Source organism: Ursus arctos, unplaced genomic scaffold (genome assembly GCF_023065955.2).
Source record: "Ursus arctos isolate Adak ecotype North America unplaced genomic scaffold, UrsArc2.0 scaffold_14, whole genome shotgun sequence".
Lineage (NCBI taxonomy): Eukaryota > Metazoa > Chordata > Mammalia > Carnivora > Ursidae > Ursus > Ursus arctos.
Window position 1 is genome coordinate 8,151,795 of NW_026622808.1, and position 26,325 is coordinate 8,178,119.

The following is a 26,325-nucleotide window of genomic DNA, read 5'->3' on the forward strand; positions in this document are numbered from 1 at the left end:
AAATAAGGGCTTGAATACACATTTTTCCAGAGAAGATAGGCCAATGGTCAATAGTCACATGAAAAGGTCTCGATATCTCTAGTTACCAAAGAGATGCAAATCAAAACTACCCTAGCTACCACGTCATACCCATTAGGATGGCGATTATCAAAAAAGTAGAAAGTAAGTGTTGGCAAGGACGTGGATGAATTGGAACCCTTGTGCCTTGTTGGTAGGAATACAAAATGGCGCAGCTGCTGTGGGGAACAGCTGGGTGGTCCCTCACAATGTTAAACAAAAGGACCGTATGACTCAGCCGTTCTCCTCCTAGACGTCTACCCATAGAACTGAAAACAGGGACTCAAACAGAATCCTTTGCACACCCATGTTCACAGTGGCATTATTCACAGTAGCTAAAATAGGGAAGCAACCCAAGTGTCCATCAACTGATGAATGGACTGAAAATGTTATCCGTACAATGGAATATTATTCTGCCGTAGAAAGGAAGAAAATTCTAGTACGTGCTACAACATGGATGAATCTTGAGAGGGTTGTGCTGAGGGAGATAAGCCAGTCACAAAAAGACAAATACGGGGTGATTCCTCTTATGTAAGGTACCTGGAGTGGTCACATGCCGAGACAGGAAGTACAATGGTGGCGGCCGGGGGGCTGGGGTGGGGACATGGCGGGTTCGTGTTTAATGGGGACAGAGTTTTAGTTTGGGAAGGTGAGAAAGTTCCGGAGACGGTTGGACAACAGTGTGAACACACTCGATGCCACTGAACTGTACATTTCAAAGTGGTTAAAATGGAAATTTTGTGTTATATATACTTAACCACAGTAAGAAAAAAAAAAAAAAAGAACAAAACCATTCAAGAATTTCTAAAAATACCTATGCCCAGGCTCATTCAGACCAAGTCCACCAGAATCTCTGGCTCAGGACTCGCCATCAGTGTTTCTAGAAAGTTCCTCAGGTGATTGTTGTGCCAGGATTGAGACCCACGAGGCCAGATCTTCAAAGCAACAAGCAGAGTGAATGATGTAGGGGGTGGTTGGGATGAGAGACACTTGCCTCCTGCCCTTTTGACCTCTGGCCTCTGTCCCCTACCCCTCTGCCCACTCTCGGTCCCCAAGGAGGCTCGATGCCACAGCCCTTTCTTCCAATCCTGTCCAGGAACAGGGCACCCGATTCTCCAGGGCACTAGACACTTTTAGCTCCAGTGCGAAACACATGTCGAAGAATCAACCCGATACAAACCAAATCAAATAAACTTGTTATTTTAATCTTTAGCAAGACAAGAACAAGCGTGTGTGTGTGTGTGTGTGTGTGTGTATGTGTGTGTGTGTGTGTGTATGCCACCCCATTTATGGAGTGACAAGTGGGCAGGATATGTTGACAGATGCTTTGGGGGGGGAATTCCCTCCCCTATTCGAGGCCGGGGTCCTGGGTAACGGACCCCAGAAAACATCTGATGCACCCAATGACATCTCAGTCCTGTGTCGTCGTGGTGTGTGTGCCGAGCACCTGCTCTGACCCCGCTTTGCTGGGTGCAGACTGGGAACACAGCAAGACCCTAGATCTCCAGCAGCTAACGGACCTGACCAGCAAAGGCAGGGACATTGGCAGCAAGGAGAAATGAGAAGGATGCGTGCTTTAATGATTGAACTGTGGACGATCCGGACACCAAGAAATGAACCTTTGTTACGCACCTGCCTCGTGCCTCCGCTCCAGTTCTCCTTTTGGAAAGCGGAGCCGGGACTCCGGGTGGGGAGAGGGCCAAAACACGCCATCACCAAGATAAATAATATTTTGGTGCAATCGTTGAAAAATAGAAATTCGTGCCCAGAAGTCCATGATGGGAGGACTATCAGCGTTTTCAAGGAAGTCGGGATCAGTCTGCATTTGCACGAGCTGACCTCTCTTGTCTAACCCTCATCCTGGCCCTGTTCTGGTAAGTTATCTTTAGAAAGGACCTACCTGGAGCTTGTGGATTTTAGTTTTTAAAATGTGTTGAAATATTACTTATCTTGACAGTGGGTTTTTTTTTTTTTCTGGTGCTGTCTTAAATCTTGTATCCAAACTGTATTCCTCACCTGCCTCACTCTCGCCCCCGCCCCCCCGGAAGTGGAGTGTCTTTGACAATGGAGTTGCCAGGTGAAGTTCTCTGGACCGAGTGTGCAATTTAATTTGAATTACGGATGGTGTCTACCCCACGGGAAATACTTACACGATGAGATTATTCACGAATCTGCAATGCAAATCTGAGCATTATGTATTTTAACTGCTAAATCTGGCAACCCGACTTGACGAGTCCCCCCCCTCCCCCCCCCCCCCGTCCCTCCCGCTAATGTAAGGCAGTGTCTAGTCCCATGGCAACGTACCCGCCCGCGTACACATGCATTTTGGACACTCTAAAAGCGACACTCCTGGGCGTTAAGGCGTGCGTCCCTGGAATGTTCCTTCTGTGGTTTTCCTTCGGCCCCCCGCTGTATTGTTTCAGTCACGGAGCCTGATCCGAATCCCCCAGGGCCCTGCTCGGCCTCCAGAGCACCGTCCACGCAGGGTCTGGAGCATGAGAGACGTGGGCGTGAACTTCGTGCCAAGGTGGGGGTGGTGCGTGGGGAGACCGGTGACTCTTCGCCGTCCCCGGGGGGAGCAGAGCCAGGCCGGTGGGCCTCCAGCCTAGATCTCGCTCTCTTCGAGAATCTCCTCCATGGTGTGGGTCAGGGTGAAGTCCCCCTCGCTGCTCTCGGACACGATGCTGCCCCTGCCCCGGGGCCAGGCTGCGTGTCCCCGCGGGGGCCGGGCGCCCCGCCCCCCGAGGCCGTGCTCTGACAGGTGCAGGAGGGGCGCATCGCCGCCGGCCACGGGCTGCAGCTTCTGCAGCGTCCCCGCGCCGTCTGCCTGGGACAGCTTCTTGGGGCATTTCCCCAGGAATCGGAAGTTCTTCTCCAGGACCCAGGCCCTGCAGCCCGAGTGGCGGGCGAGCAGGAAGCGAACCCAGTGCTTCCGTAGCTCCGCCTTCACCTGCGGAGGGAGAAGAGGGCGGGTTATTGGGCTGGAGTCACGTGGCCCTGCGTGTGTCCCCTGGACAATCACTTGCTGCGTGGCTCCTGGGCGCGGCCAGCGGGAAACGTACCGTCTAACTGGGGGAGACGAGCAGAGAGAAGCGAGCAAGCCTACGTGCGTGGCCACTGAGCAGGACAGTGGGGCAAGGAGACAAAATGTGGAGATACCATCTTCTAGAAAGGACTACAGTGTGGAGGGGCCATACGACACCTGCCTGGTGGACAAGCCCCCCCGCACCCCCAAGGGAAGACAGAGGCAGCAGCAGTGAGCAGGAGGGAAGAGGGCTTTGCTGTCCAGAAACTTACATTCTGGTGGGTCGAAAGGGGGCTGGAGGAAGCCACCTGCCCTCTCCCTTTCAAGCCTCTTTCCAGGGGAGCAGAGAACTGGTAGTAGTAGCAGTAATAATAATAAAATAATAATAATAATAATAATAATAATAATAATAATAATAATAATAATGGAAGTCACCATAGTTAGCAGGTATCGGGCCTTTACCAGGAGCCCAGCAAGGCCAGGGCCACACTATACGGCAGCGAGGGCTATTATTGCCATTTTACAGATAAGGAAATCGAGGCCCAAAGAGCTACAGTAACCCGATGGACTCAGACCTGCTAAGTGGGTGAGGCCCGGCCAGAATCCAGAGTTTTGGACTCCAAAGTTCAAGCAGGTTCCCTCCGTCACACTTAATGCTCCCCGGGGACAGGGTTGGGTTCGGAGGCTCTTTCACACGTCCTGACAGCTTCTCTGGGCCGTCTGGGCTGCCTCCTGCTCTCCCTACAGGGTGCTCCCAGTGCATGCTGCTCGCCGCACCCTTCCCCCCATCACAGAACCAGAAACCTCCGGGGGCAGCTGGATGCCAGCCCCAGCCTCACCGGGACCCGGATGGCAGCTCCGGAGACGTACCTCTCCGTTGGCAAAGCAATACTGCAAGGCCATGAGTAATCCCTGCAAGAAAAGGAGGAGGTGGCGTGAGGTGTGACTCAGGACAAGATGTGTCTGGGAGTGGCCTGGAAAGGGCAAAGGCCCGCCCCGTCCTAGCAGCCCCCAAGGGAGACAGACAACTACATTGCTGGGGCCAACTAGAGTCCGTCCTACCAGTTACGTTAACTTGGATTTCACTGGGCTCTCTTCTGACTTTGACCCCCACCACCCATATGTGCCCAAGTGTTTGCTTAGATGTTTGTAGGTTCATGCTGATTAAATCCCAAAGACCCTATATTCTTCATTCAATTATCCAAATATTGTACAAGACCACAGTCCCATTTCTACTTGTCCGTAGTGAGCACTGGCTAGATTTTTGCCTGAATTGCATCCTTTCCTTTTGGGAACGGACCCTGCCCTACCCCCTGGGCTATTAGCAGGGCTGTCAGTCATGGTCCCCATGTTCTAGGATGGCCATCAGCACCATAACCAGCCCAGCTGGGCACAGGACCCCAGCAGGGCCAATGTGAGTTCTTTTCCCTGGGAATGGAGGAAGGGTTGCGCTCTCTTCTCTGGGTTTGCCAGCTTTGTAATCGAAGTAAGCCTGGAGATACACACGGGCGTCTTCCCAGCTGCAGGGAGAGAGCCTGTCTGAGGACAAAGCCAACAGAGAGAAAAGAGGAGGCTGGAGACAGTAAGAGACAGATTTCCAACCTTGTTTGGGTACCTGGATCCAGCCACACCTGATCGTGAAATTTTCATTTATGCTAGATAATAAATAACCCCTTCTCTCGTCAGAGCACTTCTTTTGAAGATAGAGCATTTCATGCCCGTGGCTCTTCACCATACGTAGATTAAAGTAAAAATCCCCCAACCACAGAAGGCACTAGGGGGACCTGGGCTCTGTGTCTGCCTTGCTGACTTCATCCTGTGCCCTGCCTGCCCTCAGCCACTCTATTCCAGCCCCACCGGCCTTCTGGCTTCCGCCAGCATCTCGAGCTGATGTGCTAGTTACCTGCTGCTGTATAAACTCAGTGGATCGAAACAGTCAAGATTTGCCATCTCTCACACTTTCTCGGGGCCACGAATCCAACGGTGGCTTAGCTGGGTATGTTGGCTCCGAGTCATCTGCAGGTTGTGGACAAGATGTTGGCTGGAACGTCAGTGTTCTGAGGGCCTGACTTGCTTCCAAGATGGCTCACATGCCTGCCATGTTGGTGCTGGTTGGTGGTAGGAGGCCTCAGTCTCCCCCACAGAGCTGCGTGAGCATCCTGGTGACTCGGGAGCTGGCTTCCCCGGAGTGGGTAGACCCAAGGGAGCCCGGGGGAAGCTACAACCCCTTGATGACCTGGCCTCAAAAGCCACACACCTTCACGTCCACAAGACCTTAGCGGTCACACAGGTCAACCCTATTCCGTGTCAGCTGGGACTCCGCGGGGCCACGAATGCCAGGAGGCGAAGATCCTTGGGGGCCAAATTGGAGACTAACTAGCCCAACTCATTGCTTACTGAGGTCCCTTCTCGCTTTCTGTCTTCTGGACCATTCTTCCCTCGAATCTCTGCCTAATTTGGCTTCTCAAAATTCAGGTCTTAGGTCAGATATCCCCTAGAAGAGAGGGCTTTCCCGACCACTCAATTTTTGGAAGCCTCTCCAGTCACTGTGAGCTGTGAGCTCTCTGATTATATTCTTTGCTGCCCCAGAATTACATCATTGTTATCGGTCAACTTGAGTTCTTAGCTGTCCCTCCCCACCTCTGCCCCAGCAAGGCTGGTGTCTTTATCCATTTCCATTTACAAAGCACCTGTGTTGGGGAAGTTTCAGTAGAGGGATACTCTTCTTGACGTGGGAAGATGTTTCTGGATGCTCTGTTTAACTGCCGGGAGTCTGGAATCAAAGCTGTTCTAGCCAATGTTGGTCTTCCAGCGTTTCTTGACTCCTACGCTTCTTGATGTGATACCCAGCTGCGCTAACCTGCATGCCACGGCCTCCCCCGTACGTGGGTATCTGTGGCACCGGGGCTATGTGTCTGAGGTCCTGGAGCTCCACACATGTGCAGGACCCAAGTACTTGAGTGTCTATGGGAAGAACCTCGTAAAATGCCAGGATTCACAAGGAATGGACACATTTCCAGCTGAAGAGTCAAGGTCACAGTGCCGGCTGACTCTCCCATCTCTCTTGATCATGTTTCTCTCACCCTCTGTGGCTAATAAGGGAGGTTTGGTACCGGGAAAGGAGCTGAAATTGTGAAGGAGTTGTAGCATGTTGCCCTGGGGGGAAATTCCTGTGCTCTTCCTAATGGAAGCTAGGGATCTTGCAAGCTGGCTATCCCAACATCGGTCCCACGTTCGGACTCCGTCCACCAGTGTGGGATTTTCTTTCTCTTGTGCATCCTTTATTCCATGGTGATAGCTCCTGAACAGGGGCACGGCGGTACCAGTTTATCACTGTCACGCACACAGTCTCATTGGAGGGTCCCAGCCGCCCTGTACGGTTGGCAGGGTGGGTTATATTTGCCTCCGGGCATATATTAGAAGGGGTTGCTTTCACGTGTCCGATCCCTCACGCATGAGTTGGCTAAAATAGGATTCCACATCACAAACGTGTCATTCAATTCTTTGGATTCTTGATTCACTGTTTTAGGAGCCTGCTGGAGTCCGGTTAACTCTGATTCTAGATGAAGCACGTGTGAAGGGAGGGTCCCACAGAACAGACGGCTCTCACTTCCTATGTCACTACCACTTGGCAGTCTGTCCAAGGATCCCCTGATGGTGAAATTCTCTAAGACATAAGCACTTGGAAGAGTGAAGGAGCGTCCCGGCAGCAAGGAGGCAGCTGCTGGGTCTGCGCCAATCCGGGCTGATGCACAAAGATATGACTCACCGGATGTGCTCCCACATATCCGCCCACGCACGCTCTCACCTCTGCCTGGTGGGATGAAGGGGAGCAGGGCAGGGGTACTCAGAAGGTGGGAGGCCTCTGTCCATGCACAGGCTCTGGCAGTGTATTTCCTGGCTCAGTCTGCAGAGCAAACCCTGGTCCTCACGTTCCTCGGTGGTGCATGGTGGTGGGCAGAGCTCTAGCTGCAGGTCCAAAGGATCCAGCGTGGTGAGTCTCCAGAGGGGACCCCAAGGGTCTCTCCCCTCCCTGTAGGCATATGCTACTCCTCATGTGAAACGGTGGACCTTGTTTTCCCTCCCCTTGAATCCACAATGACCATGTGACTCCTCCTACCAGAATAACATGGTGGAAGTGACATTCTGGAACTTCCGAGCCTATGCCTTAAGAGCGTGGGAAGATTCTAGCTCTTAGAACATTTGTTCTGGGGATGCTCTGAGAGTCCAGCTGCCAGGCTATGAGATGCCCAAGGTAGATGGAGAGGCCATGTGGAGGAGAACCGAGACTCAGTGATTGAGAGCCTCAGCCGAGCCCCAGCCAACAGCTTGGGTCAATGTCCAGTCATGTGAATGGGTCCTTTGGGATGTTCCAGCCCAACCGAGCTTTCGGATGTTTGCAGCCCCATTCGAACACTGCATGTATCAAAAGGATCGCCCTGCTGAGACCAGGTGGCCCAGCTTATAGAATCATTAAAGATAACAACATGGTTCCTGCTTTGGGGGTAAGTTGTCACATAGCAATCAGTGGAAAGACCGAAATAAGCTCCCTTGCCAAAGGAAGCCTGATGGGCTGATTCTTTTTCTTTTCTTTTTTAAAAAGATTTTATTTATTTATTAGAGAGAGAGAGAGAGAGCACAAGCAGGGGGAGGAGGCAAAGGGAGAGGGAGAAGCAGGATCCCTGCTGAGCAGGACCCTGAGGTCATGACCCGAGCCAAAGGCTCGGTGCTTAACTGACCGAGCCACCCAGGCGCCCTGATAGGACGATTCTTCCTCAAAATCTGTCCCATTGCTCTCCATGAGCATCTGGTCCTCAGAGGGCCTTGGGTGTGTGAGATCAGCTGACCAAGGCTCACATGACCAATCAAGCCCTCAGAGGAAGAAAGGCCATCAAATCCTGCTGACATAATAGCTATCAGTTCTTGTTTCATTCTTGGTATTTCTAATTTGGGATTACCTTTTAAAGAAGACAAACACCAAACAACACAGGAAACCCCAACTATTAAAGCTTCGCCACTGAAATTCCCCCAAATATTGAAATACATTAGACATGGTTTCATAATGGGGAAAAAAAAGGCCAGCAATGGGCCCTGTGTCTCAGCTCAGAGCCACGCACAACTGAGCTCCAACAGAAGGGAAAAGGAGCCATCGTGCACGTGCCCAAACCGCGTGACCCGGGCTCTGTCTCTGGCCTTTGGGGAGTGTGTGTGTGGGGGGGGCAGGCACATTCTCTCCAGTCTGTCCCTACGCTGTCAGAGCCTGGCTCTGCCTGGTGACAGTAGCTTTAAGAGTCTAATATGGAGACAGTGGCGTCTCCTGGTTGGAGAAGCCCTGAGGCTTCCCAGCAGGGGCTTAGCCTCCATGAAGAAACCTCATCTCTGATAACTACTGGCACCGGCAAGGCACTAAAGTGGTAGGATAATTTCTCCCTTACAGTGACAATGTGAGGGTTCTAAGAGATCAAAAGCATTTGGGGGTAAACAGATGTTTTCTAGTGTTTCATTTTAATGCCTCTGCTGGTATTCGGACGACTGTTTTTTGTTTTGGGGGGTTTTTATAGTTATTTTCTTAGTGTGTTTTCCAGAGATAATAGCATGTATCTTAACGTATCATATTAATACTAATATAATTCTGGCAAAATATAGAAGCCTTGTTTCACTGTAGCCTCATTCCCTCCTTCCTGTCATTACCGTAATATATTAGATCTTTATAATATAGTTTATGGCAAGAATATAGCTTATAATAATTATTTGGTACAATCTAAGGTCTTTAAAGACAGTTAAAAGAAGAGAAGAGAAAATAATGTATATTTATAGTCTTTCGCATTCACCGGTGTTTTTATATTTTCTAATGCATTTCATTTCCTCCTGTGGATTTGAGCTACTGACTGGTGACGTTTTCGTCTAGCCTGAAGGACTTCTTTTGATATTTCTCATAAGGAGGGTTTGCTATTAACAAATTCAGTCTTTGTTTATCTGAGTATTTTTAAAAATTTTACCTTCATCTTGAAACATAGTTTTGCCGAATATAGAATCCTTGGTTGAATTGTTTTTCTTTCCACATTTTGATTATGTCGTATCACTACGTTGGGACCTCTGCTGTTTCTGGTTACAGTCAGGTGCCACTTGTGTCGTTGGTCCCGGTGTGTAATGAGTCATTTTTCTCCTGTTCCTTTCAAGAGTTTTCTCTTTGCGTTTGGCTTCCTACAGTTTGACTATAACATTTTTAGGTAGGAATCTCCTGGTTTTATCTTCTTTGGGATTCACCGAACTTTCTGGATTCACAGATCAAGGTTTTTCATCACCTTTAGGAAGTTCACAACCATTATTTCTCCAAATGACTTTTCTGCCCCTTTTTTTCTCTCTTGTCCTTCTGGGGCTCCCTTGTGTATGCTGGTATGTTCAACGGTGCTCCACGGGTCTCTGAAACTTTTTTATTTTCTTTATCCCTTTTTTTCCCTATTTCTCAAATTGGATCATTTCAACCCACCTATCTTCAAGTGAATTGACTTTTTCTTTTGCCACCTGATTCTGATATCAAGCTTCTTAAGTGAAATCTTCATTTCTTTTTTAAAATATTTTATGTTATTTATTTGAGAGAGAGAGAGAGCGTGCACACAAGCAGGGGGAATGGCAGCAGAGACAGAGGGAGACGCAAACTCCATGCTGAGCAGGGAGTCCAATGTGGGGCTCAATCCCAGGACCCTGGGATCATGACCTGAGCCAAAGACAGATGCTTAAATGACTGAGCCACCCAGGCACTCTTCATTTCCATTATTGTACTATACAAATCCAGAATGTTTCCAGATTCGTTCTTATTTTATCATTTCTCTCTCTGCTTTGAGATTTCCTAATTGATGAATTTTTGTCATCATACCGATCTCTAATTCCTAAAACGTGGTTTCCTTCCATCTTCTGACCATATATTTTTAAGGATTTTATTTTTAAGTAATCTCTACACCCAACGTGGGGCTTGATTTCACAACCCTGAGATCGGGAGTCGCACGCTCCACGGACCGAGCCAGCCAGGCACTCTGGAACACATTTGTAATAGCTTCTTTGAAATTCTTTGTCTGCCAAGAGACCTCTCAGAGAGTTTCTAGTGACTGCTTTTCTTTTTCCTGAGTTTGGGTCACAGTTTTCTGTTTCTTTGCATGTCTCATAAACTTTTTTGTTCAAAACTGGAAGTTTCAGGATCTGATTCCCTACTCCCCACTCCCTGGGTGGTTGCTGGTGTTTGTTTAGTAATTTGCCTGGGCCACTAGTTCTGTGAAATTTTTCTCCCCTGTAGTGCACAGCCACTGATGTCTGTGCTCATTTCAAAAATTTTGGTTTTGTGTGTAAGTCTCACTTCCTGCCCTGTTTATAATAGCTTAACGATTAGTCAATGACTGGTCAGAAGTTGTGCTCAACCACCTTAAACCAGTAAGACTTCCACACTCTGACAATGGATCTGTGTGTGGCCTGGGGGACTCATTCCAAGTTTAGCCAGGTTATCAGTCTCCTGTGGCTTTTTACTTTCCACCTCCTGTGTCTCCTGGGTGTGTGTGCAACCTTGCACGTGTCCACAAGGCTCCAGCCCCCCAGAGAGATAGGCAGGAGCTGATCAAGGCCCATGACAGGTGTCTCCTTCCTCAAAGCCCCCTGTTAAATTTCTGGCTAGCTCGCCAGGCTGTTTCTCATCCCAGCTACGATCACCGTCTCAGGCCGTGACATGTTCATTTCTGATCCTTTGCCACTGAGATCACTACTGTATCTGACGGAGGCCGGGGGTGTGGGCTTTTCCTGCTCTTTGATCTACATCGAGTCAGCCCCTTTCTGCAGTGAAGCTGCTCGTTTTCACTACAATTTCCTCACTGATGGAGAAGAGGTTGGAAGACAGGTGCACTCCAGGCTGAACCAACAGACCCCGCTGTTCTTACTCAGATTTAATAATTTTTCTTCAATAAACTCTTCTCAACCTTTTGTATGCTTTTGGCTGGTTTCCAGGGCCCTCAAGTGGTTGCTGTTGACAATTTTGTGCAATTTTACTGCTGCTTTTGGGGGAGGGGATTTGCCAAGTGGCTGTCTCCTCCATTCCATAAGCCCTACTTTATACTTGCATTTTAAGGTGCTCGGCCCCAAGGTTGCCACTGTACGGGGGGCCTCTGCGGCTGGCACTGTGTGCGGTGGTCTCTTGCCTTTGTGGCCTTTGCTACTGAGCCATGCTTTTCAGTATTGATGCCCTTGTATGGTCTCCTCCCCTTCAGTCCAGGCTGGGTCTGAGATTTGCTTTAATTTTTTTTGGGGGGGGGAGTGCATGTGAGTCGGGGGGCAGAGAGAGGGAGACAGAATCTCAAGCAGGCTCCACACTCAGCACGGAGCCCGACCTGGGGCTCCATCTCACAACCCTGAGAGCATGACCTGAGCTGAAATCGAGAGTCAGATGCTTAACCACCTGAGCCACCCAGGCGCCCCTGGGATTTGCTTTAAATTGTAGACTGCAACAGAAGTGTCACTGTGTGAGTTTCAGGCCTAGGCATTTCGAAGGCCCAGACGCTCCTGCTTTTGTGCTCTTGGGAGCTCTGAACTGCCATGTGAGAAGTTCAACTGCCCTGCTAGACAGAGGAAGAGCCTGCAGGGAGGGAGAAGCCCTAAGACTGTGTGGAGCTGAGGGATATAGCAGGCAGTGAGAAGTGAAGCCCCAGAAATCTGACCCAAATAAATCCACTCCAGCCAGCCCCGGCCATGTGAGCCTTCACAGCTCAGGCACCAGACATGAGAGCGGCGAAGCATCTTGGAAGTTCCAGCCCCAGCGGGCGTTGCGTGGAGCAGAGGTGAGCCATCCTTACTACGCCCACCTGGATTTCTGGTGCCCAGAATAATGAGAAATAATACAAATTACTGTCGTCGTAAGCTACTAGGTCATGGAAAACAGTTTAAGGGATGGATAACCAGAATACCCAGGTAAAAGAACCACGGCTCCCTCTGACACATCTTAACACAACCGGCAAGCTTCGAGAGCCTCCTGGCCTCGACTCACTAGTTCCTCCCGACTTGTATTGTGCTCTGAGTATGTCCCCTGAAGCACAGACAATGTTCATTGTGCACGATGCCCTGCAGAGAACGTGGCAAAAATAGGCACATAATAAAAGGCTTCGTGTTGACACTCACGGTTAATACGATTGTGAGTCACACCAGCTATTACAGCCCAGGAAACAGAGCACTTTCCCCTTCTCAGTCACTCTGTCATGCTGGCAGGATCAAGGCAACACTTTTGGTCTACACGCCCTCTTCATGCCAAAGACCCTCATGCTGTAGAGCCCGCTGACACGACAACTTTGTTTCCATCTGAGGGCTTTCTCGATTCTCAGCCTGTCTGGGTCAAGGGCGTTTGGTTTTCTTCAAAGCCAAGGAATCCTGGTTCAGATGCTTACTTACGTGGAAGGAGCTCAGAGTCAACTGAATGAAGAGTCGTATGAGTTTTGAAAATCCTTCCACTTGGTCATCAGTGATGAAAGAGAAGACAATCTCGTGAACACCCAACAGAGGAATGAGGACCAGGGTTGACTTTGCCAACCTGCAAATGACAACCGAAAAACTCATGAGGGTCACGTTGGGAATGGGCCATGTTTCCCGCTCTTCTGTGCGTGACTTTATCGTAGCTCTTATCATCCTGATAAATAGTCCATCTTCCAGTTTGTCTCCTTGGCTACACATCGGATGCCTTAATGGCCAACGTGGTCTTGCTTACAGGTGCACCCTTACACCTGACTCATGGCAGATGCTTGGAAAACATGAAGTGAGTGAATGAATGAATGAGTAAATGAACGAATGGATGGATGAATTCTCCTATGTAGATTATGAAACGCCTCTAGATCTTAATGTTTTGACTGATGGCTTGATTTCCCCATGGACGGCTGTCACCCTGGGACACTACACCCCAACCAGGTTTGACAGATTTCCTATTACGTGGCTGGCAGGTGCCTCTACCTCCTTCTCTATTCAGGACTTCCAATGTCAGTGCTTTACTGAACCTGAGAAGGGAAAGCGAATGACGTGTCCGGGGTCACACAGTCACTGAGTGACAAATCCAGGTCTGGAAGGGAGGCTTGCGACTTCACACTCACACCCTGCAGACTCCACGCAGAGCTTGACCGTCAGCTCCCAGGCCACCCCTGAGCCCCAAGACGGCAAGGGCCACAGGAAATGAGAAACTGATCCTCCTTGTAGCAAGTGCTGTGTGGAAGCTCGCTGTTGTGTACACTCGACATCGAAAAGACAAACATTCCTTTGTACCACCCACATGCAAAGTGCACAGCTGGGGCCCAAACATTCCATATCGCATACCAGTGGTTCCCAAACATGGTTTACCATTGGAATTCCTTAAGGAACTTAAACAGATGGATAGATGATAGACAGATAGATAAATAGATACATAGATGGAGAGATGGAAAGATAGATGGAGAGATGGATGGATGGATGGATGGATGGAGAGATGATAGATGGATGGATGGATGGATGGATACAGGGAGAGACAGATGAAGAAATGGATAAATGGGGGTGCCTGGGTGGCACAGCGGTTAAGCGTCTGCCTTCGGCTCAGGGCGTGATCCCGGCGTTGTGGGATCGAGCCCCACATCAGGCTCTTCTGCTGTGAGCCTGCTTCTTCCTCTCCCACTCCCCCTACTTCTGTTCCCTCTCTCGCTGGCTGTCTCTATCTCTGTCAAATAAACAAATAAAATCTTTAAAAAAAAAAAAGAAATGGATAAATGGTTGGGTGGATGGAGGGATAGATGTATGTATGTATGGATGGAGAGATAGAGGATAGATAGCTGGTTAAATGGATAAATGGATGGATGGATGGATGATGGATGGATGGATGGGTAGATGGAGAAATAGATGGATAAATGGGTAAATGGATGGGTGGATGGGTAGATGGAGAGATAGATGGATAAATGGGTAAATGGATGGGTGGATGGAGGGACAGATGGATGGATGGATGGATGGATGGATGGATGGGTAGATGGAGAGATAGATGGATAAATGGGTAAATGGATGGGTGGATGGAGGGACAGATGGATGGATGGATGGAGAGATGATAGATGGATGGATGGATGGATGGATACAGGGAGAGACAGATGAAGAAATGGATAAATGGTTGGGTGGATGGAGGGATAGATGTATGTATGTATGGCTGGAGAGATAGAGGATAGATAGCTGGTTAAATGGATGGATGGATGGATGATGGATGGATGGATGGGTAGATGGAGAGATAGATGGATAAATGGGCAAATGGATGGGTGGATGGAGGGACAGATGGATGGATGGGTAGATGATAGACAGAAGGATAGATGAATAGATGGATAGATAGATAAAAGATGATAGAAAGATAATAAATAGATATAGGTAGCAAGCTTCCTTGGCCCCAGTGTTAACTTCCTGAGTCAAAACCTCTGGCCACTGGGTCCTGGGAATGTGAATTTTTAAGGAATTCCCCCATGGGATTCTGATAAGCAGCCACATTTGGGAACGACTGCGGTTTTACTATTGAGCTGGTTCTTAATTTAAAACTACCTACATTAGCAAAAGTGACTCATATCCAGGGCACAAACAAAGCTACTGTCTTGTATATACACATTGGGGAAAAAAAAGAGTTTAATCCCTAATGACTTTTCAGCCCGAGTCACTTGTCTTAAAGGGCCAGACTTGGAGAAGTCTCTCCCCGCACCGAACCCCATGGAATTAAAGAGGTAGGAACGTCAGCGGCTCATGGGCGGTGTCCTCACGGAGGTTTAACCGTGTGCAAGAGAAAGCGTTTCGTATGGATCGTGCATCGGTGAGAGCCATTCAAGTGTAATGTTATCAAGGAAACAAAGAGCCCTCACCTTGCGTTCCTTGCTTGGCCCCTGCGAGTAGCCGAGTTTGCAACCCTTGCTCTGGTTTATGTGGGTTTCAGTGACACGTACGTACTTACACGCAGAGCCACATCTTACCATCGACTTATTCTTGGGGCCATGCTATGACATGATGTGTTTTGAACAAGCTCTTTATTTGGGGAAATTTTTAGATCTGTAGAAACGTAGCAAAGAGAGTACAGAGAGTTTCCTCCGTTTCCCTTAATGTTGAATCTTGGATAACCACGGTACGCTTGTCAAGCCTAAGAAGCCGACGTGGGCACGTGACAAATGACTCTACTCAATTCCACTCACATTTCACCGATTTTCCCACTAATGTCCTTTTCATGCGCCAGAATCCCACACGTAGTATGGGATGATTTTTTGAAGAATGACCCTCTTTTTAAGAAGCTTTGGGCCGTTTTCGAAACGGCCAGCTCCCCGGATGGCTGTGAAGGGATTCCCCACTCCTGATCTCATTCTAACTTCTCCTTAGACACCGCACCATGCGTGTCCCTATTCAGATGGAAAATCCATAAATATCTATGGCCGTTTACTCTTCTGAACTCTATTTATGCTTATTTTCATCTATGGTCATTTGTTTATTTAAATTGTTTGGTTTATTGCAGTCATCCAGCGATGCAACAAATATTTACGGAGCAAGAGCCAGGCGCAGTGGGAGGGAAGGCGCTGCGGTCAAAGGCAGCAGAATGCAGGGACAGTGTCTGGGCCTGGGTTCAAATCCCAGCGCCACCAGCTACTCGCCGTGGGGCTCTGGGCAACTTATTTAACCTCTCGTCTGTAGAAATGAGGATTATACTGTTACTAATATGCTACGAGATGTTGAAACAATAAAAAAATTATTAATAATAACAATACAACGGACAGTGTCGTTTTAAAGATTACATCACAGGTGGTAAAGGCTGAGATAAGGGAATCTGATACTTGATGAATGATCAATAGTATTTAGCCATCACTACTTTTTAAAAAGCCCATCTTTGCTCTCAGGCTGCTTAACACCTCAAGGACTTTGCTCCATTTTACTGCCTTTTGTGACATCTTTTGTTTTTGGTTGCCCACCAGAAAGGCTTTTCGGAAAGGGCTCTGGGGCTCAGCGGGTTAAGAAATGATTCTCCTTTGTAAATTTTCAGCAAGAGCTCGGCCCCACACACCACATGGAACGTTAAGACCGGTCCTCCAGGGGGACAGCCACCTCTTCTCTGATGGAACAGAAGCCCAGGGACAAGCCTAGGGCTACAGAAGGTTCTCCAGCCCCTAGCAACTTGCCTTTTTGGCAAGACCTAGATATATTTAAGTTAAACTTTCCTAAAATATACTCCTGGAAGGGGGCCAAATCTTGAGAGCTACATTCTGAACGTTCTCAAAATCTGGGCGAGGTGCAGGCAGGCCTATTTCTACCAGAGTTTGGACAAAATGCACCGGCCCCCGTCGCCCCTTCCTCCTCACTCTGGCAGGGGGTGACAAAGGAAAACAGACCTGGAGGGGGACAGGGAGGTGGAAGAGGGCCGTGGGAGCTGGGGGGTGGGGGTGACCCACGGGGGTGACGGAACATAGAAATGAGGACGTTAGCACTGCTCGCAGAGAAAAAATGGGCCAATGCACTCATCGACGCTGTAGGATTCGCCAGCCCAGGCAATAAAATAAGGTGGCCTGGTGTGTCCTGAGAGACAGGGCCCTCCTTTTTTGCTCCTTAATGAGCATAAGCTAATCAATTGTACTGTATTCTGCACAGAGAAAGGGTAAGTAAACAGAAAGCAGATGGCCCACCAAAATGGTGGGGAAAATCACAAAGAAGCAGCCCTCTTCGTGGGGACCCTGGGGGATGAAGCCTGCTTTTACCAGGCAGGTGGCACCGCAGGCCAGTGGTGGTTTTTCACGGCCAGTGATTCTTTGAACCGACCGCTCTGCATTGAGGACGTGATCACCAGCAACATTCTGGAAACTGCTTTGAGTTTCTGGATTATTTGTTGTCAAGTGTGCTAGGAGTGCAGGCACCAGAAGGAAACCTCACCCCACCCCCGCCTTTCCCAGCCTCTAAGAATGGACAATTGTATAGTCTGGTTTATACATCAGTCTCTTGTGAGTTCAGCTGGCATTAGTCAGCCCTCCAAAGTCTCAGCCACTCGGGAACACTGATAGGTCCCCAGCTCAGCCCCCAGGTGGTGGCAAACTCGCTGAGGTAAGGTGTCTTACCCTGGGAGGCCTCAAGGTGGGCCATGCACCCAGGTTCCTCTTTTCAAGCTTTATCCTAGAACAAGGGTGGGGGAAGGGAAAAAAACTTTCCAGACAGGTTGTATATATCAGAAAGTTATTCCTTCTCCCCCCAAAACAGCTGTCCTGAATCACTGCTTAGCCACGAGGGTCTCCCCAGTATCTTGATTTATGCTTCCCTAGATGACTGGCTCCTAGTCGGGTATGCACAGTTCGGGGCTATGCAAAACAATCCATTTAGCGTTAGAAGAAAACATAATAAGGAAAGATAATCGAAGCCCTATGTGTTAATTTTTAATCTATCCCTTATAATCTTCTATTCTTTGTTGTATTTTGTACTATAGCTCTGTCAGTTCAACAGACCACGTGTCTATATGGTAAGGGGCGTGCTCAGAATTTCTTTATGGAGGGGCGCCTGGGTGGCGTAGTCGTTAAGTGTCTGCCTTCGGCTCGGGGCGTGATCCCGGCGTTCTGGGATCGAGCCCCACATCAGGCTCCTCCACTATGAGCCTGCTTCTTCCTCTCCCACTCCCCCTGCTTGTGTTCCCTCTCTCGCTGGCTGTCTCTATCTCTGTCGAATAAATAAATAAAATCTTTTAAAAAAAAAAAAAAGAATTTCTTTATGGAAAAAGATGCATGATCAGAAAAGTTTGGAAACCACAATCTTGGATAACTCCAAAGGAGATCTTGCAAAAGGGGATACTGACGCTGCTTAGACACACAGCTGCCATGGCCCAACCAGAAAATTCCATGCGTTAATTCACGAAAGCATCTGACCCAGTGGTCCTGCCCTCTGACCGTGTATCAGAATCTCTTGGGGGGAAATCTGGAAGCCCATGTGGTGGGGCTCATTTCCATACCTACTGAGTCTGAATACCAGGGGAGGGTCTCAGGAGTCCGGGCTTTGGGCCGGCTGTCACGTGACGCTTACAAGCCGCCAGAATGGGACGCTCTATAGGGGGCGCTGTGGGTCTGGAGCATGAGGAAAGCCCCGGTGAGACATGGTGGGCTTTGGGAGCAGAAAACAGCAGGGTGCAGGCCCTCAGTCTGCATGGAAAGTGGTGTGTTAGGATTTGTCTGCTCCCTGTTTCTGTCTCCTGGGAGTGCCGTCCTCTGTGAGGTTTCCCAGATGCCCCAGTGTCCCCTGAACGGACCCACGATGGGAGCAGCATTGACCATGGTTTTGGACCTCCACTCTCAGAGAGTAGTTAGAGCCTGAGCCTTGGGAGAAGGGCCAGAGAAGCTTTGAGCCACTTAGACTCTCCACCAGAGGCACCAAGAAAGTCGGCGTGGTTCTGTGCTGTCCAAGCCAGCCCAAGTGCCTTGGGGATACGGGTGTTTGCAAAATATTTGGGCCAATTATAGCATATATTTGCCAGTGCTGAACCATGCGTGTTTATCCTTTGGGACCTCCTGGAAGAAGGGTTTGGGGTAGATGGGATTTGGGGTCTGGATCCTGGGCAAAGACCACGTGCCACATTCGATTAGACTGAGAACCCACATCTACGAACTTCTTTGGTCTTCCTAACAAGCAAGAGATGGGTCTCCTGTGCCACTCCCATTTTACACACCCAGAAATCAGGCCTAAGAGGCCAAGTGACTGGCCCAAGGTCACTCAGAGGATCTGGGGCCGTGGCCAGCATCAGCCCTCCGGACATGCACCCACACCAAAAATACTAGTTTTGGGGAGTTGGGCTGTGTGCTCCTTGCAGACAGGGTCCACATAGTATCTTCCTTTTGTTCCAAGCACAGTGCCAGGCGCATGGTAGTTGTTCATGAAATGTTTGTTAGATAAAGGGAAAAACTACCTTTCCAGGACACCTGAGTCAGGCCCGGTTTTAGTGTCAGTGAGAGAGAAACAGAGCTCCACCCACCCTCCCTCACATCTCTGCCTTTGGCCTGCGATGTGGACTAAAATCCTTAGGTTCAGAACCACTCCTCTGGCTCAACCAAGTGGCTCAACCATCCATTTTTAGGGGCATTTTAAGTTTCCTGCTCTGGGGCGATTTAAGTTTCCTGACTGCCCCCTTCATTTCCATGGGGCCAGAAGGTCCTCACCAGTGACAAAAGCCCCACATGACCCCAGGACAACTTTTTCAGAGATTTCCTTCTCAGTACTCCTGTCTTAGGAGACAGACATACTGATGCAGCTCATTAACCAGAAGAGCCCGAAGGGGTCAAAAACAATCTTGGCCCGTGGGATGCCGACCGCAGACCACTCACCTGAACTTATAATCTCTGAAGCACATTTGATGGGCTTTGAGCTTAGAAATGAGAAGCTTGACAATTTTCAGGAAGATGAAGAAATTGACCTTGGAAAAAAACAGATGTGGGTAAGTAAGTGATGGACGCCACACGGTTACGAATAGCAAGGTCACCCTGCGGCTGGTCATTGGGTCCTTGTCCATGTGACCCAGGGGAAATGTGTCAGTTGGCCATTCAGGTAGTCCAAGGTCATGGTCGTCCCCCGTCTTCCCGAGGCCATCTCAGTACATCCACACGCTGTTTTATTTAATCCTACACTAATGCTCTGAAGAAGCTACACTATTTTTATGTCATGGCATAACGAGAAAATAGGGGCACGGAAGAGCCAAGTACAGTTTCCAAGGGTGCGCAGCCAGTAAGTGACTGAGCGGGTATTAAATACAGCTTTACCTGAAAATAACCTGTTCTGCACTTAAACAGTCTCCCTTCTGTCTCTTCTGAACTCCAGCCCTGTTGGTGTCTAACTTGAGTCCTGTAGCTGCCATGGAATTTATTGGAAAGTGCATGTTGTCTTCTCCCTAGACTGTATTCCACACCTGTCATGGGCTGGGACAGTTCCACCCTTCGTGCTCAGCCTTGATGGAAACATTTAAATATGTCTGCAAATTCTTCAACACTGTTCCCTTCGAAAAGCAGAGTCTAACTTCTCCCTTCCCTCTGGGATGTGCGCTAGGCTTAGCTATGTGCATCTAATGAAAAGAATATGGCAGCCATGAGGCTATGTGACTTCTGAAGTTAGGTCCCCAAACGATGGCATCCACCTGGTTCTCTGTCTCTCTCTCTTCAGGGAAAGCTAGCAGCCATATTGTGAGGACACTCAAGCAGCCTGTGGAGAGACCCACCGGGGGGAACTGAGTCCTCCTACCAACAACCAACACCACTTGCCAGCCGGGTGTATGAGCCACCTGGGAAGCTGACTGTCCAGCCCCAGTCAAGCTATCGGATGGCCGCAGCCCTGACCGACTCCTTGATAGCAACCACACGAGACGTCATGAGGCTCTTGGAGAGGTAGAAGGGTGAGTGGTGGAGTGTGGCTAGGGCTTGGAGAATGAGAACAAGATCTGTGAAGAGTAAGACTGGAGTGGATTGGGAGTGGGGTGCCGAACAGCAGCTCCTGCAGAGCCTTTCATGGTCACGTGGAGGAGTTTGGGTCTCCTTCCGAAAGCAATGGAGAGCCAGTGACGAATCTTAGGCAGGTGAGTTACCCGATCAGATCTGCATTTCAGAAAGATCATTTTAATGGCCATGGGGGCTATGGATTGGAAGAGTAGGGGAGACTGGCTGAGAGCAGTTCACAGTTCCCAGGGAAGAATGATGGAGAGGTGATGTGAAGCCACAGTGGTGATACAGCAGCGATGGGGAGTACGAGATGGACTGGAAATTTCTAAGGAGTTGGAGTCAACTGGCCTTTGTTAGTGGCTGGATGTGAGGTCAAAGATGACCCGGAGTTTCTCAGCAGATCTCAAATGTGCGGTAGTGTCATTCACTGACAGTAGATGGGAGGAGGAAGAGCAGTGCAGAGGGAAGAGGGAGAAGTCTAGTTATTTTGGATGCAAGAGATGTCCCAAGGCAGTGAGATATTTATGTCTGGATCTCGGTGGAGAGGTCCCAGCTGGAACATGAAGCCAGCGCTGGAAGAGGTGAGATTGCCCAGAAAGGCTAGGTAGACTGGGAGAAAAAAAAGGGTTAGGAACTCAGCTGGTAATGAAGAGAAAGGTGGCGGAAGTGGAGGCAACAAAAGAGACTGAGAAAGAGTAGCCAGGGCAGTAGGAGCAAACGAAGTGGTGACCTGGGAGCTCATGGCTGTTGGAATGTAAGGAGGTAAACGCTACATGCAATTTAAGCAAACTAAGACTGCATTTAGCAACGAGGAGCTGAGAAAAGGAGCAGTTCACAGGTGGGAAGCTTTGCTTTGTGAGCTGAACATGAAGAGGGAGACAGCCAGTGTAGACCACATTGAAGAGGCTTGGCGGTGCAGGGAAGCAGAATGATAGAACAGAAATTGACAAGGGATGCAGAATGGGGATAATGTCTCCCCTCTTTTATGTGCACAGGTGGAAGACGTTTGGGGTTACAGTTGTTTTTAAAATGGAAAAGACTTAAGAATGCCCCTATGCAATGAGGAAAGAGCCAGTAGAGACGGTGATTGGGGGACAATTAATGGAGTAAAGTGTCTACAAATACTGAGCCGACCCAGTACTAATGCCCCCCGCCTGGAAACACAACCCTAGAACCACATACTGAAACACAAGCGGCAGAATCCAACATGTACCTCCTGTGACTTGCCTTCTTGGCCCCAGGGGAATCAGTGCTCAAAACGAACAGTCTGCAGTTTCAGGCAAGACTCTATTTATCCAATCCACCAGCCAACAGGAATGATGGAGCTTCCCAGCCAAAGAATATTTAGTAACAGAACACTTAAATACAAACTAAACGCAACCAAGTCATTTATTTCTTTAATGGGATATCTGCTTTTCATCACGAAGAGAAAACGTCGTGTCCTTGGCTTAGTGATTTGTTGAACTTGGGCATTTTTCTCACAAAGTAAGTTTAAGCGGGGAAAGGAACATAGTTCAGCAAATTGATTTCAATCGGGACTGCATCCTAGGAAATGAAGGGTTGTGATGAGGGGCGGGGGGAGGGGGGGTTTGCTGTTCTTTGTGTCTTCCAGGGACTAGACATGAGAAAATGGGCATCAACCAATGGGCCATATGGAGGAAGCCCTTCTTCAGTGCCGCGGAAGGAAACACCAGCCCGGACGAGCCTGTGTTCCTCTAGGTGTCCAACAAGATAAGAGTCAGCAAGCACATTCAAGAACCCAGCCAACTCCTCTTAGATTCTGTGATCAGAATGGGGGTGCTTGGGACCCCAAATATGTAAGGCTCCCTTTCAGGTCCTAGAAGGTACAGAGTGCATTAGCACATAGAACATTCTCTCTTGGTGATGCTGCTTTGGCATCCCAGCTCCTGCGCTGAGAGCTGGGTCTACGGGCTGGCAGAGGTATTTGCTAACATGGGAGGGGGCTCAGAAGTCGGCTTCATCTATCCCTACCCCCTGCCAACCCTCGTCCCCTCCTCATCTGGCCTGCTGTGTGGCTAAAATGCCTACCATTAGAGCTCCTTTGGGTTAAAATACTTCATCTTCAGAATCCTGCTGAAGTGCACCCATCACATAGCAGGTAAGGAACACCTAGGAATGGGGGGCCTTTCTCCATCTATTATTCATTCATTTTCTCATTTGTATAACAATGAATGATTTAGTCACTACTTATGATCTGACCTACTTTCACCATGGGAAGCAGAAGATGGGCTGCGGCAAAGGTGAGTTTTAATGGGTTGGGAAAACACAGGGTATGGAGAGATTCCACTGTAGCTCTTAGAGGAGGGCAATGTGGAAATGAGTTGTTTTGGGGACACAGAAAGCCCCTTGGGCTCCTGGTGAGACAGAAGTCCTATAAAGGGACAAGACCAGTAAGGACTAATTTTACTGATTTCTCAACTTGCCCAAGTCCTGAGGTTATCAGAGAAGATTCAATAGGAACACATGAAACCATTAAGTCAACACATGGTTCCTTCAACTCATTGGCTCAAAAAAGCTGTTCAACTGTGTGTTCGATTAGGTTGATCTGTTACCACCAGGAATTACGGTGTGGATAGAACAATCTTGCAGTGCACGTACTTTGTAAGGCTGTCCGTGAAGGGCTGGACTAATCAAAGCCTTATGGATATTCTACTGGGAGCAGAGACTAGGATACAAGACTATTATATTATTCCAGGATGGTTCTATTCTCAATGTACACTCAAAGGTAACGGGTTAATTTAAGTAGTGGAGTCTTGCACCCTGAAGAAGATGGGAATTCTCCAATGTCTATGTCCCATGAAAGACGTCTGGACTCTGGGCTGTCACATGACGGTGATTTCTGAAACCCAGAGACTCAGGAAGGCAGCAGCTCAAGTCAGCCGGGCTGTCTGGAAACCCAACATGGCGCTCATTTACATCAGCCCGTGCTGAGCCACAGATGCAGACCCAGCCTGGGCGGTGGGAGAAGCCCAGCTATGGTAACAAGGATGCTCACTGGGGAGCCTGGGTCTGGGGACAGGAGACTCTCCTTAGTCCCATAGCTCGGTTCACGATGCACATTTGGCTTTTCCCAGAAGCCTCTGGCACCATGCTCCAGAAAATAGGAACCAGCCTCAAATCTGGACAAGATGAAAGAAGTGCTCTGAAATGCCAAATGCTATGAGCGACTTCTTGGTTATTATGCTATTTTTAGCAGCTGGCAAATACGTGGGGTTAGGAAACCCCTTTTTTTGCCCCTAACGCAATAAAGGTTTGGTTTTTTGCTTATGCAATACTCTTATCACATTGAGGGGGAGCTCTGCTCCATGCTCCATGCCATTCAGGGACCCAGGCTCCACATCCAGTGTGTGTTTCCAGGAATCCTATTTTGGGTTTGGGGTTCTATCCACTCAGGTTAGTGGAAAACTGTAACATGTGGTCTTTTAATCAAACGTGGAGGCAATTGTTGGCTCAGTCATGGTCTGATGAATCTCAGAACCATCACTATTAGACTTTGAACTGCCTGAGGGCAGAAACGATAGGACATTCATCTCTTTTTTCCCCCTGAAAGAAATTAGCACCAAGCCAAGCACACAGCAGGTGCTCCATAAATGTTAAATGCAGGTGCAAGAGAGCGAATGCCTGTGATTCGAGTGCTAAGGAAGCCCACCATGACAGTTCTGTTTGCATCACTCTAGGGCAGAGTCCAGGCTCTTCTGGTTTTATCCCTTAACCTTCTGAGCTGTTCTGTGCAGTCACTGTCTAGCCCAGGGTCCCTCAACCTCAGCGTGGTTGGCATTGGGTGGGACAATTCTTTGCCGTGGGGGCTGTTCTGTGGACTGTAGGGTGTGGAACGGCAGCCCTGGGCTCTATGCTTAGCTGCCAGTAGGACCCCCACCCCAGTTGTGACGATTAAAAATGTCTCCAGACGTGGCCGAATGTCCCCAAGGGGGGGCAGAATCACCGTCACTTAAGAACCACTGGTCCAACCCAACTGTGATTTTACAGAAGAAACAGAAGCCCACAGAGGTCAACCGCTTGGCTCAAGGGCATACCACAGGTCGGCCACGAAGCCCACGCTCTGTGTAGGGTACGTGAAACCCACTACCCTGGGCGTGAAGAGAATGGGATCCTAGAGCTTGCGCGGCGCTGGGGGTGGGGTGGGTGGCAGGAAGACATCAGGTTCGGCAACCCGTTCCTCAGGACAGAGTCTCTTCTCTAGGAAACTGATAGAGATGAACAACCCAAAGCCTTTCTCTGTGGTCCGCGTCAAGGTTTTACCAGTTTAGATTCTGATGTCCTTCCTGTGACCAAAAGGAACTTTCCTCATTTCTCTTCAAACCCATTCCTCTTGTCCAAGCCCCGGTACTCAGACAACCATAGCTCAGCAAGGTCCTCTGGAAGACCTTCACAGACCCGAAGACGATTATGAAAGTGTCCCTTCCAGGCGTGACTGTTGACTTCCCTGAATTTGAGAGGTGAATTAGTAAAGAGCTTAGTCTCCAAGGAAGAAGAGAGTCCACCAGACGTGGGGCCATCAGATGGGTTTGCAGAAGGGAAGGGCAGTGTTTGCAAAAGGCATGGGAGGAGTGAAGCACCAGGATGGATGCGGGGAACGGTGAGTTTCCACGTAGAAATTGAGCGCGGGGTGCTTGCGGCCGGGTGGGTAGACAGGGAATGGCAACACTTACCCACTCAGCACAGTAAGGAGTTTGGAAGCACGCCTGAGAGCAAGAGTGCGCCATGAAAAATCACACAGAGAAGACAGACGTCATCAAACTGAGCTCTCGGAAGTCCGCTCCGGCCACGAGACAGAGGCTGGATTGCCAGGGGCAAGAGGGAAGGAGGGAGAGCACGCAGCTGTGCACAGGAAATCCCAAAAGGCTGAAGAACGGCAGAGACCGTGGGCAGGGGTGAGCGGGAGGAGCAGAAGGTGTGGACGGGACAGAGAGGAGCCAGTGCGAGCCAAGGTGACCCTGACCGTTCCGGTGTAGCTGGTAACAGCTTGGGGTGGTAGAAGCAAGGGCACCTAAAGGTCGTTTTACCCAAGATGAGAGGGTACGGCATGTTGTCTTGTCCTGGTGAGAGAGGGTGGGGCTACGGGAACTCAGAAGCAGCGGGAGGGACCAGCACGCAGGTCAGCCGGCCACGGACAGCCAAGCGGCAAGGCCCAGAGCAGTGGCCCCAGCCGCGGCTGTGCGTTCGAATTCCTCGGAAGGCAGCTGCGCTCCCTGCTGTACCACCAACGCTGCACCATTCCAATCACTTGGGAGCTTTTAAAACTACAACTGTCCGGGCCCCACCTCGAGAATTTCTGCTGTAATCCTCTCGGGTATGAGCCTTGTTTCTAACGCACACCCAGGCTTGAGAACCACCGGTGTGAGGGCAAAGAGGTCCACAGACTCCCATGGGAGCCCCAAACCCCGGGGATCTTGTTGCCGTGCGAATTCTGATTCGGGAGGTCTGGGGCGGGGCCTGAGAACCTGAATTTACAACAAGAGCTCAGGGGACCACCCTTTGAGCTGTGAGGATGCTCTCCAGTCCGGGCTGCACATTGGAATCCCCAGGTCACACCTGAGATCAATGGAACACAGGTCTCTGGGTGTGAGGCCCAAGCAAAACAAGTTTTGGAAGACAGCCCGGTGCTTCTAAGAGCAGCCAAGACGGAGAACCATCGATATGGCTTCTAGAAGGCAGCAGGGTAAACACTAGGGTTCCAGCTGCACCGAGCGTGACCTCCATCCCACGGAGGGCCTGCTGGTCTCCATCCTGCCTTCTTCTGCCTGGTTAGCGAGAACCTTCCAGTGCTGG

General features: G+C 49.5%; 1 protein-coding gene across 1 annotated transcript in view; it reads right to left on the reverse strand.

The window, feature by feature from the left end:
• Positions 1-2,339: 2,339 nt before the first annotated feature.
• Positions 2,340-26,325, reverse strand: part of GLP2R (glucagon like peptide 2 receptor) — a 52,532-nt gene continuing 28,546 nt past the window's right edge. The window contains exons 11-14 of the mRNA XM_044391703.3: positions 19,414-19,502; positions 12,503-12,641; positions 3,953-3,994; positions 2,340-3,007 (exon numbers count right to left, since the gene is read on the reverse strand). Of these exons, the coding sequence (XP_044247638.2) occupies positions 2,663-3,007; positions 3,953-3,994; positions 12,503-12,641; positions 19,414-19,502 (615 nt within the window). The 3' untranslated portion in view covers positions 2,340-2,662. The remainder of the gene's footprint in view (positions 3,008-3,952; positions 3,995-12,502; positions 12,642-19,413; positions 19,503-26,325) is intronic.